Source organism: Panthera onca, chromosome E2 (genome assembly GCF_046562875.1).
Source record: "Panthera onca isolate mPanOnc1 chromosome E2, mPanOnc1 haplotype 2, whole genome shotgun sequence".
Classification (NCBI taxonomy): Eukaryota; Metazoa; Chordata; class Mammalia; order Carnivora; family Felidae; genus Panthera; species Panthera onca.
Window position 1 is genome coordinate 59,286 of NC_138353.1, and position 13,693 is coordinate 72,978.

General features: G+C 54.5%; 1 protein-coding gene across 7 annotated transcripts; it reads left to right on the forward strand.

Annotated features, from left to right (window-relative positions):
- The first annotated feature begins 431 nt into the window (after positions 1 to 431).
- Positions 432 to 10,146, forward strand: MZF1 (myeloid zinc finger 1). Of its 7 annotated transcripts, XM_060652315.3 has the most exons (7): positions 855 to 960; positions 1,310 to 1,492; positions 2,273 to 2,709; positions 3,154 to 3,337; positions 4,046 to 4,116; positions 4,237 to 4,357; positions 8,480 to 10,146. In XM_060652315.3, the coding sequence occupies exons 1-7, from the start codon at positions 924 to 926 to the stop codon at positions 9,910 to 9,912; spliced, it is 2,466 nt and encodes an 821-aa protein (XP_060508298.3). In that variant the 5' UTR covers positions 855 to 923; the 3' UTR covers positions 9,913 to 10,146. The 7 variants fall into 7 exon arrangements, with proteins under 7 accessions (XP_078294703.2, XP_078294704.2, XP_078294700.2 ...); XM_078438577.2 differs by lacking the exons at positions 855 to 960; positions 1,310 to 1,492 and adding an exon at positions 432 to 554; XM_078438578.2 differs by lacking the exons at positions 855 to 960; positions 1,310 to 1,492 and adding an exon at positions 436 to 620.
- Positions 10,147 to 13,693: the final 3,547 nt, after the last annotated feature.

Consider the following 13,693-nt stretch of genomic DNA (forward strand, 5'->3'; position numbering starts at 1 on the left):
CTAACTTTACGGACACTCCTGTCTACCTAGCCCTGACTCTCTGATCCTCTGGCTTCTTATCACATTCTCTAGGTCTCTGAAAGGAGAAATACCTCCCCGTTGACTTTCTTTCCTACCGGTGTCTCGGTCTCTGTATCTGTTCAATTATTTTCACGGTCTCTCCTTGAATCTCTCTGCCCCCGAGTGGACCCTCATAGGCTTTGGGTCTCTCCCTGCCCGGAAGTCTTCGCGTCTGTCTTTCCTTACTGGCTCGCTCGGCTTCTCTGCTCCGGCCCGCTCCCCAAGCCCTTATCCCACGTCCCCCATCGCCTCTCAGACGGCCAGCGGCTCCCCTGGGTTGAGCTGGAGACCTACTAGTCAGCCCATCCGGTTACCATGGAAACGCCCGGGCCCGCCACGTACACAATGGGACGTCGTCTGGCTGCGCGTACGCGCACGGAGGTCTCAGCCAACTACACTTCCCAGAAAGCACGCGGCCAAGCCTCTCCGAATCTGCCGTCCCGGCGGGCGATGAAGGAGGTGCCCCTTTCGAGGCAGAAGGTTGCCATGGAGACGTAGGTTGCCGGCGCCCTAGCGAGGACGGTGATTGGTGCAGAACCCTGCTAATCCCAGGAACACCCGTAAAGAATTGAGGAAAACGTGGTGGGGGGCATGCGCGGTTGGGAAGGCGGTGCTGCTGTTCGAAGCCCCCAGAGAAGCTTACGCACGTCGACGGGGCATGGACGCCTGGATCTGAGGCGGGGAGCGCGGAAGAGGCGGCCGGGCGTGTGATCTGATCGTTGCGAATGCTACACCGGGGGACAGGGGAGGAGGGTGGAAAACGAGGCGAGGGTGGGGGAAGAGCCAGGTGGCACTCGGGCTGAATGCGTGGAGCATTCTGGGAGACCTAGTCCGTCCGGGGAGGGGGAAGTCGGCGATTGCGCATGCTTAGGAGCGCGGAGCGGCCCGCTGAGCGTGGAGGTGAGGGCGGGGACCTCTCAAAGAGGAAGGCTTGGGCGGGGACTCGGGCGGCGACCGCTAACTCTTGGATTGCGGCTACCCTGCGGGAGTGCGGAACAGGGACCTAAGCACTCCCTCTCGGTGAGCCCGGTGCTGTCGGCGACGCTCATCTATCACTGAAATGCCACAGCGACAAGCTCTCGGAGCCCCGCCCCCCCTTCCCGGTTGCCCTGGCGGCACTAGACCAACCCTGGGAGTGGGAAGAGGGCGCTCTCCCAAGTGGAAGTTGCCCTCCAAGATTTCTGGTAAATGTAGTGCAGAAACCTTCGCAGGGGCTGGCCGGCTTAAAAATGGTCCAACCTTTTCCCAGGGTTTCGGGTTGACCTGGAACCTTCAGGAACGGAATTTGACTCACGGGATCAGGCGACCCTGGAAATCGATCCTTACTCACGTAATAAACTCAGATTTCTTCACAAAGCCTGCACATTAACACCAGCTGCAAAAGGAGCAGCAATGGCAGGGAGGGGGGAGCGCCCCCACTTACAGGGGATCGGTAAGGATGGGGAAACTGAGGTTCACAGAAACTTGCCAAGTTATGTAGCAAATAGGCCAGATCAGAATCTCCAACCTTGCTTGCAGGCACCCGGTCCAGTGGTCTTGGGGCCTTTGTGGGCCCCCTGGAGCTCCCCCATCACCTCCTAACCCTGCCTAAATCAGGAAACTGAAGAGATGATGGGGCATTACGTAGCGTGATAATAAGTTCGGCTGGTTCAGAATGGGGCTGAATGGGGGGGGGGGGGGGATGCTGCCTGGAGGCTTGGCCACACAGTTGACTTTGCCCCGGGGACGGCGGGGGGGGGGGGGGGGGGGAGGGTAGAGGTGGAGGGAGGCTGCTCTGTAGAAACAAGTTGAGAAGGGAATGGTCTGAGAGACTAGATGGGAGTGTGGGTGGTGCAGTGATGGACTGGTGTTGGAGGCTGAATGGGGGGGGGGGGGGGGAGGGTAGTGGATGTTGTAAATGTGATTTACCTGACAGCCACAGGGCAAGGATGAGGTGGTGCACATAGAAGGACAGGATTTAGAGGAGAGGAGGTGCCTTCTATTCCTAAGAAGCACCTTGTGTTTGGAGCAGGGAATACCAGAGACTAGGTCCCAGCTAGAGACCAGAGACTCAGGTGCCTGGCTTGTGACCATCTCTCTGTGCCCGTTTTCTTATCTGCCTTCCACTCGGTGCAGGTCTGAATATGGAACACCACAGCATACAGTAGGTGCTTAGTAAGCATTTGCTGCTGTTTGTCCTCCTCCCAGCAGCCTCATCCTATTCCTCCCCCAGGGGAAGACACTGTCCTTGGAGCCCCCAGCCCAGTCTTTCCAATGAGGCCTGCAGCACTAGGCTCCCCAGGTCACACATCCTTGGAAGATGAGCGACCTGTCATGGTGAAGCTGGAGGACTCAGATGAGGAGGGTGACGCTGCCCTGTGGGATCCGGGCCCAGAGACTGCACGCCAGCGTTTTCGACACTTCCACTATGAAGAGGCAGTGGGTCCCCAAGAGGCCCTGGCCCAGCTCCGGGAGCTATGCCGCCAGTGGCTGCAGCCAGAGGTTCACTCCAAAGAGCAGATGCTGGAGCTCCTGGTCCTAGAGCGGTTCCTGGGTGCACTGCCCCCTGAGATCCAGGCCCGCGTGGAGGGACAGCGGCCAGGCAGCCCTGAAGAAGCAGCCGCCCTGGTCGAGGGGCTTCGCCAGGAGCCAGGAGGACCCCGAAGATGGGTGAGTCTGTGGCCCTGAGCCAGGGTCCAGGCTGGAACAGTATCCAGCTCTGCCCCACCCTGGGGAGTGCCATGCTCAGCCAGACACCTATTCCTTGTGGTTTAGAAGTGGTCACTTGCAGCAGACCTTGTGTGAGCATAGATGCGTTTCCAGGGCCAGCCTCATTGGTCTATCCCTACATCACCTGGAGTCATGGACATGGGAAGGGATGCACGGTGGGGAGAGAGGGAGACCACTGGGCATTCCTGGGTGCCTGCAGCAGGAGAGCAACTGCGGGTGGTCCCTTCACTCCTGGCTCAGTCCTGGAGGGAAGTGGGTCCTTGGAGAACAGAGTAGGTCAGGACCCCTGGAGTCCTGTGATGGGGTGGTTGCCCATAAACCCCCCTGCTTGTGCAAAACCCAACTCTCTGCCTGGGCCCTTGATGTTTGGGGGCACCTCTCCAGGTCACAGTCCAAGTACAGGGTCAGGAAGTGCTATCAGAGAAGATGGAACCCTCCAACTTCCAGCCCCTCCTTCAAACCAAGCCACGGACTCCAGAACGTGGACCCGGGACACCATCTGAAGCCACACACGAGTCACCGCTGGGCCTTCAGGTGAAAGAGGAGCCCATGGTTACAGAGGACCCAGGTGAGGGCACGCAAGGTATGCATGGCCCAAGGCCTGATTGGGTGGACCAGAGGGGCCTGGCCTCAACAGCCTAAAGGTCCCCTGCTGGATGGAACTGTTCATATGCCCTAGTAGCCCCCACAACCTGCCTAGCTAGTGGCCATCACTACTCCTCACATGCCAAGTCTGACTGTTACAACTATGTTTCTCTGCTCTCCCCTAGCATGGAGTAGTAAGCTATTGGGGTTCTGTGTGTGAGGCACGTGGGATTCACTCCCCAAGGAGATCCATTAGGAGACAATAGCAATTCTCTGGAGAGCAGGCAGCAGGCTTGAATATGGGTTGGTGTGACTGAGGGAGGACCCCAGGGTGCTGGAAGGCATACCCCTCCCCATTTTACTCCTTCCAGGCAGATGCCAAAGTTGGCTTCCCACACCATCCATCATTCCTGTGTGGACCCTAGTGCAGTGCTTCTCTCCACCCTCACTGGCCATCCTACCCAGGACTCATGCAAGGGTACAGAGCACAGACCTGAGCTTGTCTCATCCTGCTGTAACTTCTCCTGTGGTCTTCAAGGGGGCTTTGCTTTACTCCACCCCCAGGCTGAGCCCTTAGAGATGCCCAGCCATGTCCAGCTCCAAACTTGGATTCCAGCATTTGGCATACCACTGAGGAGGGCAGTGGGGTGGGGACACCCATGGGCCGCCTGACCCCAACCTTCCTCTACAGAGCTTCTGGATTCTGGGCCTCTAGCCAATCCCCAGGAAGCCACTTCCACTCTCCTGCCTAAAGAGGCCCAGGTGAGCCCCATACAGACCATGCTCCCCACCCTGTCTGGGGAGCCTCAGTGGGTGGGGGTCAGATAGGTCCCTCCCTGGACCTAGCTGGGCACAGACGAACAGTGACCACTATGGTTTCAGGATTATGAGATAGTGCTGGACCAGGCCTCTCCCCGCAGCGAGACTGGGCTTGAGGGGCCTTCGTGGAGGGAGCATCCTGGGGCCCTGTGGCAGGAGGAAGCTGGGGGCATCTTTCCTCCAGGTGAGTGAGATGGAACATGGTGGGGCAAGGCCCTCTGCATGGTAGCGGCACATCAACCCATCCCACTCCTGGCCCTGCTCAGGTGGCCCTCTCATTCCAGCATCTCCAAACTTCTCCATTCCGTGGACCATCCCTTGCAGCATGTAACTTTCAGCATCTCCTGTCCTCATAAGTCGAGCCCTCAGCCAACCTGTTCCCTCCAGCTACTGCTCCCCACCATAGTAAAACCTCCTTAGAGCAGGGCCTGTATTCCCCACACCCCCGTCCTTTCCCAGCCCTCCCATCCTGGATGGATTCTGGGTTTGCATCCCACTGTCTGGATAGTCGGGGAGGGAGGGTCTGGATCTGGCAAGGATAGTAGGTTAGTAGACAGTGGGCAGGAGGGACCTTGACACGGGTTGAGGATCGGGCAGGACAGAGCAGGAGACTAAAGGCCTTCTGCTGTCCACCTCAGCTTTACCACTCTTGGTCTGCCATCATCCAGTCTCCCTGCGTCTTCTTTCTTGTTTCCTGGACCCCTTCTTTTTCTTGGTTTACTCCCTTGTTCTGGGGGACCTTTCTGCAAACTATGGTATGGGAGATAAAAAGTTTTGACATGCTACATCTCTAAAACGCACTGATCTAACATTCTATATTAGGCTAGTTTGGCTGCTTGAGGAATTCTTTTTATTTAGTTTCAAAGCTTTTTCATCATCATTGGTGAGCCCTTTCAACTTGAAATCCATATCACTCAATTGTGGGAAACTACCTCGAATAGTTTCTCTCGGTTTTTTTTCTCTCCATTGTTTTGTTCCCTTGTTTCTGGTATGCCTGTTACCTGGTTCTTGGTTATATTGCTTCCTCAGTATGGTCTTCTACCCTCAACCCAGCCTTTTGCCAGGATGGGGGAAGAGATCCAGGAATCAGAGCTACAGCAGTGCCCACTATTTGCTCAGAATTCTGTGCAGACATCCCAGGTCTGTTCCTTGCAGCAGTCCAACCCAGCTGCTGCTGAACAGCCTCCCCATCCTGCTTGGTGGCCCTGCCTCTTCACCTCCATGGCCAGAGCTACCTGCTACCTCCAGCTCCTGAACTTTTCAAGTCTTCTTTGGGGTCAAACAGGGTTTGGGTTTTTTGGGGTTGGTTTTATTGTTGTTGTTTGTTTTTCCACTTTCTTTACTACTAGTTTAATATGCACTTTCTCCAATCTGCTACACAATTAGTATTTGCCCCTTAGCTTTCTGAAATAGAAAATGTTACGGGGTTTGTTTCCTTTCCTCTCACCTTTGTGGATCTTATGCGTTAAAAACCAAAAAATTTTGGTGTGGTTTTTACTGTTATTTCAGGATAGAACAAAGTTAAAATAGATACCTTTATTACTTGTAAGTCTCCATTTGCTATGTTTTTTGTCAATAAGGATCCTAATTCATCCTTTTTCCATAATGTCCTTGTTTCATGGATGGTGATTCCTCCTTTGAGGATTTAGACATACTTTAGTGTCCTTTCCAGGCTGTTTAGCTAGTTTAGTTTCCTCAAGTGTGAATTCTCCAGCTGGTTGTACTGTTGACAGTCTGCCCTTCATAGCTGTAGGAGCTTCATTTGTCCCTGCCCTAAGCATCATGCTAGGTGAGAAGACTCATAACCTTGAAGTGGAAGTACCATCTGGGCCCCAGGACATTCAGTGACGATACTTCTGGAGCCCAGCCAAAAGCAAGCACCTTATTCCTGGTCAGGTATGTGGGTGGACTGAGCTAACCCAGCCCATGTCTTCAACCCCCAGCTTCGTGACAGAGCCTGGCTTTAGACCTGGGGACTAAAGTCACAGGGGCTTCAGAGCTCACTGTGCAGGCTCTGGATTCCTAAGCCCCACCAACTGTCCTTTCTTTCCTTTGGAGCTGTCCAAAACATTTTTAAATATTTTCTCAGGTTCTGTTGTCATTTCTGCATGTTGGAGCTGAGAGAGTAGGATCTGGCACATCCCTAATCTGCTGTTTTAGTCTTAAACTGGCTGGCCAGGCTGGGCCTCGTACTTTGTTTGACCACCACCTCTAACTTGGACCTGCTTCTCTCTCAGTTCAGAACCCCACAGTCTTTCAGCTTTCTCCATCCACACTGGCACCACCACCTCAGACACTTTGGCAGGTTCCTTCTCTGTATCCACACTCTCTCTGTGGACAACCAGAGTTCGCATCTTCAAATAACTGATTCCTTCAGCTACCTTGGTCTCCATTCAGGACTCCTGGCTGCTCCTGTGCAGCCAGTGTTTTCATCGTAGTATTTTTTTTTTTTTTTTTTTTTTTTTAACGTTTATTTATTTTTGAGACAGAGAGAGACAGAGCATGAACGGGGGAGGGTCAGAGAGAGAGGGAGACACAGAATCTGAAACAGGCTCCAGGCTCTGAGCAGTCAGCACAGAGCCTGACGTGGGGCTCGAACTCACGGACCGCGAGATCATGACCTGAGCCGAAGTCGGACGCTCAACCGACTGAGCCACCCAGGCGCCCCTTCATTGTAGTATTTTAAATAGCTAATATATTCCCATGTTAGAAAATTCAAAAGGCACAAGGGAGTGTACACTGGAATGCCCCTCCCCTGCCTGTGTTATACAGTCTTGTCCCTCAACAGCCAGCACTACCATCTTCTTGTGTGTTCTTCCAAAAAGATTTTGTGCATAAAAAAGCAAACACAGATTCAGATACATACTTGTTTCTCTTTAAAATACATGTGAATGCCTAATCACCATGTTTCACACCTGACATTTTTCCTGCATCTTCCCACTTCAGCACACAGCAGCAGGTGCCCTCCTCTCTGGACAGCTGCGTAAAGCCCCCCTGTGGCTCACTGTGGACACACTTGTTTATCCATCGCAGCTCCTACTTACATTCCTTTGTGTGGATTTCCAGTGGTGAACTGAAAAATCTCATATATAGGTCATTTTGAACAGTGGGGAACACAACTGTTGAAGTGCATAAAAGTGAAATTGCTGATCAGAGTGTGAGAAATTTGCTATTTTAATGTATTTTGCCACACTGGCTTCCCATTTCGCTTACTAGCAAGGCATGCAAACACTTGGGTCCCTCCAGGGAGGGTGGGAGAATGATAGATGACTACAACTCTAATATTCAGTTTTCTTAGGAGTGAATTAAGCATATATTATGGGATTTAGTATTAGTTACATTTCCTTTCCTGTTCACCTCCTTTGCCCGTGTTTTGTCAGGTCATTGGTTTTGTTGATTAACTGGAGCTCTTTACTTAGAAGCTTAATTACCCTTTTGCTTCTGGAGAATCTGTCATTCATTTTTTGGCTCTAAGGTTATCAATGCTGTGCATGAACGATTTCCTTTGACAGAGTGTAATTTATGACTTTTCTTTGACAACTTACTGGATTTTCTGTCACCCACTGAAGTCCTTGCTATTCTCTTAGTCTCCTTGCAGCCTTCCTCTTTTTCTAGTCCCTGCTTCTCAGTTGCATTTGCTTACACCTCCTTCCTCACACAGCATCTAATGCTAGAGTGCTCACAGCGTGGCTAGGACCTGCTACTTCTTTCCATAGACACCCACTCTTACTTGATCACACACAGGGCCGGGGCTCTGTGTGCCATGCATATGCCACAGCTGCCATGGTCACATTTCCCTGCAGACTGAGCCCCAACTCCTGAACTCCACAGCTGCATGTAGTCTCTGCCCCTCAGGTGCCCCATGCACATCTCAGGCAAGGCACATCAGACCAAAGTCGTGCGGCCTGGCCCACTCCCCTCCAAGTTACCTTCCTGTTGGCTCCACTTCCAACCTCCCTCAGACCCACCCACTTCTGTGTATTTCTGGAAACCATCACCACCTAGTGCAAGGGCCACCTGACCCATTTTTGCCCTAGAGCCCTTCCAGAAAGATGATTTTTGCAAACTTAAGCCAGGCCTAGAAAGCATGTCCCCAACTTCTGAATCCTCCTCCTCATGCAAGGTTCTGTCCCCTTGTCACCTCCTTTGGGAAACACAGATAAGAGTCCTTGCCGTGCCCTTGTTACCTCTGTCTGCCTCACTGGCTAGTTTCAGGCACCTCTAGTTCACACTCTTTCCCACCGGCTGGAGTGGGTCGGGAACAGTTCTCTTGGCATGCATGACTGGATCCCCTTGTGCAATGCAGGGTTTGCACTCCAGATGGAAAGTGTCTCTGCTGGCCCAGGCACTGTGAGCCCCCACTTCCATATCCCCTGGGACCTCCGCATGGTGGGCCTCACGGACCAACTCCGGTCACCCTCCCATGAAAGTGGCTTCTCACGTGCGCTCCTGCTCCCCAGTGGCCCAGGAGGTGAGCAGAACCCCACGAATGAGGGTTCCTGCCAGCTTATGAGCCCTATGCTAGGCACAGCCCGCTGGCGTGCTCCCAGGGGCCGGGGCCGGGGCCGGCCCAGCACGGACCCCGGGGCAGGGAGAGGTGGCCACTGTGACGTGTGCGGGAAGGTGTTCAGCCAACGCAGTAACCTACTGAGGCACCAGAAAATACACACGGGAGAGCGGCCATTCGTGTGCAACGAGTGTGGCCGGAGCTTCAGCCGAAGTTCGCACCTTCTGCGCCATCAACTCACACACACTGAGGAGCGGCCATTTGTGTGCAGCGACTGCGGCCAGGGCTTCGTGCGCAGCGCCCGCCTGGAGGAGCACCGGCGTGTGCACACAGGCGAGCAGCCTTTCCACTGTGCGGAGTGCGGCCAGAGCTTCCGACAGCGCTCCAACCTGTTGCAGCACCAGCGCATCCACGGCGACCCCCCCGGCCCTGGCGCTGCACCCGCTGCACCTCCCGGTGCGCCTGAGCCCCCAGGGCCTTTCCCCTGCAGCGAGTGTCGCGAGAGCTTCGCGCGGCGCGCTGTACTACTAGAACACCAGGCAGTGCACACAGGTGACAAATCCTTTGGCTGCGTGGAGTGTGGTGAGCGCTTCGGTCGCCGCTCAGTGCTGCTGCAGCACCGGCGAGTACACAGTGGTGAGCGGCCCTTCGCCTGCGCCGAGTGCGGCCAGAGCTTCCGACAACGTTCCAACCTTACACAACACCGTCGTATCCACACCGGCGAGCGGCCTTTCGCCTGCGCCGAGTGTGGCAAGGCGTTCCGCCAGCGGCCCACGCTCACACAGCACCTGCGCGTGCACACAGGCGAGAAACCCTTTGCCTGCCCCGAGTGTGGCCAACGCTTCAGCCAGCGTCTGAAGCTCACGCGCCACCAGCGGACGCACACTGGGGAGAAACCCTACCACTGTAGTGAGTGCGGCCTGGGCTTCACGCAGGTTTCTCGGCTCACCGAGCACCAGCGTATCCACACGGGTGAGCGGCCCTTTGCCTGTCCTGATTGCGGCCAGAGCTTCCGGCAGCACGCCAATCTCACACAACACCGGCGCATCCACACAGGCGAGCGGCCCTACGTGTGCCCGGAGTGCGGCAAGGCGTTCCGCCAGAGGCCCACGCTCACACAGCACCTGCGTACCCACCGGCGCGAGAAGCCCTTTGCCTGCCAGGACTGTGGCCGCCGCTTCCACCAGAGCACTAAGCTTATCCAGCACCAGCGCATCCACAGTGCCGAGTAACCAGCGCTCACGGTACCCTTCCTCTACGTCCCTCTCTTTTGGCCTTTTGTTGGGGGGAAGAGTGTGTGTGTGTGTGTGTGTGTGTGTGTGTGTGTGTGTGTGTGCACGCACGCCCACGCAGAACACTCACCTCACAGGGTTGTTGTGAGGGCTGTGATCAAGCTTAGGTACGGGCAGGTCCACCCAGGACCTGGATCCCCAGTAGGTGCTCAATAAACAACAGACAGAACCTGGGTCTGGTATCCACCCACTCAATGCCTCCCCAGTAGTTGGGCGGGTCCCTCCATCCACCCCACCCATCTACTACTTTTGCAACCACGCAGTCTCTGTGAGAGCCATGGCCCCCTGCAGAGGTGACTCCTAACAGCATCTTGTGGGTGCTGCCTTGTACCATGCCTACTGTACTATTTGTCTGTGATGCCTTCAACCTGAACAACCTTGGGTCGGGTCAACTACCAAGTGAGGACTGGCCCAGTTTTCCCCAGCCAGCCAAGATCATCAGGTGCAACAGAAGTAGCAAACTCGTGTCCAGCAGGCCAGAGCTAGGGATATGTTTGTAAAACTTTAAACCAAGGAAGCCATTTCTTAGGCATAAAAGCTGGAAGGTTTTATCTAGAAATCTAGATTCTTTCATGCATGTTAACTACCAGCAGGTGTTCAGGTTAGGTTCCCTTTAGGATAGAACCCCAGCCAGTCTGGAAATTGAAGTCAACTGGCCCCAGGCCAGTTCCCCAGCCCTCTAGTAATCATTCACATTCCATGGGCCACAGTCTCCACCAACCCTGGCCAGGTGCACAACCCCCAAAGGCTCCCCCACACTGGATGGTCTCTATGAGGAATGTGTTCAGTGGCAAGCCATAGGAAACACAGCCAGCAGCAGCTTACATGAAAATACAGTTGCTGCCATTACGGGTTCAATGGCCTGCAGATTGTGGGCTGGCATCTCTGGAACCCTCTACTTTTTCTCTTGCCCTAGTTATCTGCCCCCTCCATCTGATTGTAGGCCCTTGACCTAGCACCCCTGCCCCCCAAACGGTAGGTATACTGGGCGCCAAAAACAGAATGAAAAGTAGTGCCAAATAAAGAATATTCATGCATCACGATCTGGCTTGGGACTTAAACCCCACTCTGGGCAGGCGTCACCTTGCTCTCGTTCTGAGGGTTTCAAACTCATGAACCAGGAGATGACCTGAGCCAAACTCAAGAGTCAGACACCTAACCCAATGAGCCATGCAGGCACCCCTAGGAACAACTTCTTGAGGCTCATGTCCAAGTTTCTTCCAGAAATACACCTGGACTTGCCTCTGCTGCCACAAGACTGGAGTCCTGAAATCAGGGAAAGACAAGCCACCTGGGCGAGAGGCTTCCAATAGCCATCCCAGAGAAGGTGTGTTTCCTGCTCCCTTCCCTATCCTACTCTGCCCCTCTCCCCATCTCCCCCTGGCCTAGCCCCAACCAGGACTAGGGCCACTGTGGAATCTACATCTGGCAGAGTCAACAGGTCCCCATGTAGGGACACTCCCATGTGACACAGTTGGGGGTGGGGGGAGTCCCCTGGGCCCTATGCCAACACTCATTGTCCTCTCCAACTATAAAAGGAACTCTAAGGACTCTAATCTGGGATATATAAATCAGAGGGGAGGAGGGCAGTCACTGGTCCCTAGGCGGAGGCTGGGAGTCAGATTAAGGAAGGCACACAAACACTGAGATGCCTAGTGCTCTGAGGGTGAGGGGTACTGCCACAACTTCATAAATCCTGTGACATGGATTTTTTTCAAAGCCTGTGTGAATTTTATAATCAGAAACAAAGAGAAGAAAGGCTGCTCTCATGTTTTGATCATCTTGGTTTAAGAAGAACATGATGAGAAATCTGCACACATGACTACTTAACAACTTGAAATTCCACACAAGAAAAATTACAACACACACGAAAAGCATGCAGACATCAGGCCAAGGCCCCATGCCCAAAGTCATGAGAAGTCCATGCTGAACCAGTCCTCTAAGAAACAAACATGAAAGTTGATGTGAGAGCCCCAACACCCCCCGCCCCACAAAAGGCTATTTCTACAGTTGGCTGGGGACACCTCTGCAAGCCAGGCTGCGGACTGTGAACCCAACGGCTGCCATACTGTCAGCAGAGCTGAGGGCTTAGACAGGATGACCACTTGGCCTCACTCAGCCAGAGCCACAGGGGGAAGCCAGGAGAGGAACCCCTAAGGCACTGGCATCTGGGGAAGCTACAACAGTGCCCAACCAGCCTGTCCCTGGATCATCTGTACCTGAGCCTATACTGTTTACTCCCAAGCACAGTCTCCCTATGCTGCATGCATCCATTTATTCTTAATCCCAACCCCAAGCCTCCTAAACCTGTCCAATTCTCTCCATTGGAGAGAACCACTCCTCTGATCCCAACACCAGCCTGGAGGCCCACAATACTCAGCCTCCCTTCCTTGCCCGCTCCTGCGCTTCCTTTCCACCAAAACCAATCCTATCTTCCCAGTTACAGCTCCCAGAAGCTGTGCCAATACCCCAAGTGCACTTCCACTCTCACTCTTCACCTGCCATGTGCTGCCCAATCCCTCCAAATGCCAGGCCCAGAGGATACAGGCACCCTCACCACCCAAACCACCTGTGCCCCTCTGTCACTGTGTGGCCATGAGAATAACAAGGGAAACACAGCTGCACCACTTCCAACCCAATCCCCGGCCTCAGCACAGCCATCCCCTCCTTCCTGGTCCAGGTCCCATGACCCCCTTTACCCAGCATTTTGTTTCATGGTTCAGTCTTCCCCACTGGATGGTTAGGAAGCCATAAGGTCACAGACCACATGAGTCTAGCTTTGGCTAGTGCAGCGCCACCTCTCCAGGGAACCGTACCCCATCCTCAGATGGGCCTTCAGCTGATGGGCCTCAGAAACTGGCCTGAGGATGGACACATGGTTTAGTGTGACCAATAGGCAACACCCCTGAGACTGGCTGCAAAAAGAATGGTCATCAACCTTCAGCTGGAGATAGCCTGTACGATAAATCGGGAGAGCAGAATGGCTGAGAAGAACAGAGAGAAAGGGATAGAGGAAGAGTGAGTCTGGAGGGGCCATATGAGTCCTGAGACCAGCCATGTCTGAAGCCTGAGAACGCTGGGATGGTTGCAATGTCAGCCCCCAATTTGAACTGTTTGATGCTCCTGAGTCCCCTTCCTCACCCTGGCACCTCTCCAGCACGCAACGCACAAAGAAATTAAGAAAGGATGCTGAGACTGTGAGGCTGGCATAAGGGCACAACCAGAGGAATGAAAGGGGTGTCTGGGAGGGTGACATTGAGAATGGAAGGGCCTAAGAGGAAGCAGTTGCAAAGACACGACTGGGATCTGTCCATGGAGCCCGAGGACGTCAATGGTACCAGAGAACCCACAGAGCAGGGCCTCTAAGGAGGCTGGGGCCAAGATGGACGCCAGCCCAAGATCCGAAGAGGTGGAGGCGACTCCCTGAGGTGAGGATGGCTGAAGTGGACGCCAGGTCGGGTCTGAGGAGGCGCTGGGGATGAGATGGCGTCAGGGCGACTCCACTTAAGTCAGGACTGCGGGCCTGGCTCCGGGGTCGACGGCTGAGAGGAACCCGTAAACACCCCTATCCAACCCCAGCGCCGGCCCAACTGGACCGCCAAGACCTCTTCCACAAAGCCCCAGGCGATGACGGTAGGTCGCCTTAGAGACGCAAGGGGACGTACAGCGGGAGCCGCACTCGGTCGCAAAAGGACCAAGCTGCAGAGCTCCGGATGCACCC

What these genes read in the sequence shown, in the direction of transcription:
- MZF1 (XM_060652315.3), top strand. Translation starts at nt 924, where the DNA reads ATGCTTAGGAGCGCGGAGCGGCCCGCTGAGCGTGGAG. An exon ending in GCGGCCCGCTGAGCGTGGAG is followed by an intron (nt 961 to 1,309) that starts GTGAGGGCGGGG and finishes ACCTTTTCCCAG; the next exon opens with GGTTTCGGGTTGACCTGGAA. An exon ending in TCCTGCCTAAAGAGGCCCAG is followed by an intron (nt 4,117 to 4,236) that starts GTGAGCCCCATA and finishes CTATGGTTTCAG; the next exon opens with GATTATGAGATAGTGCTGGA.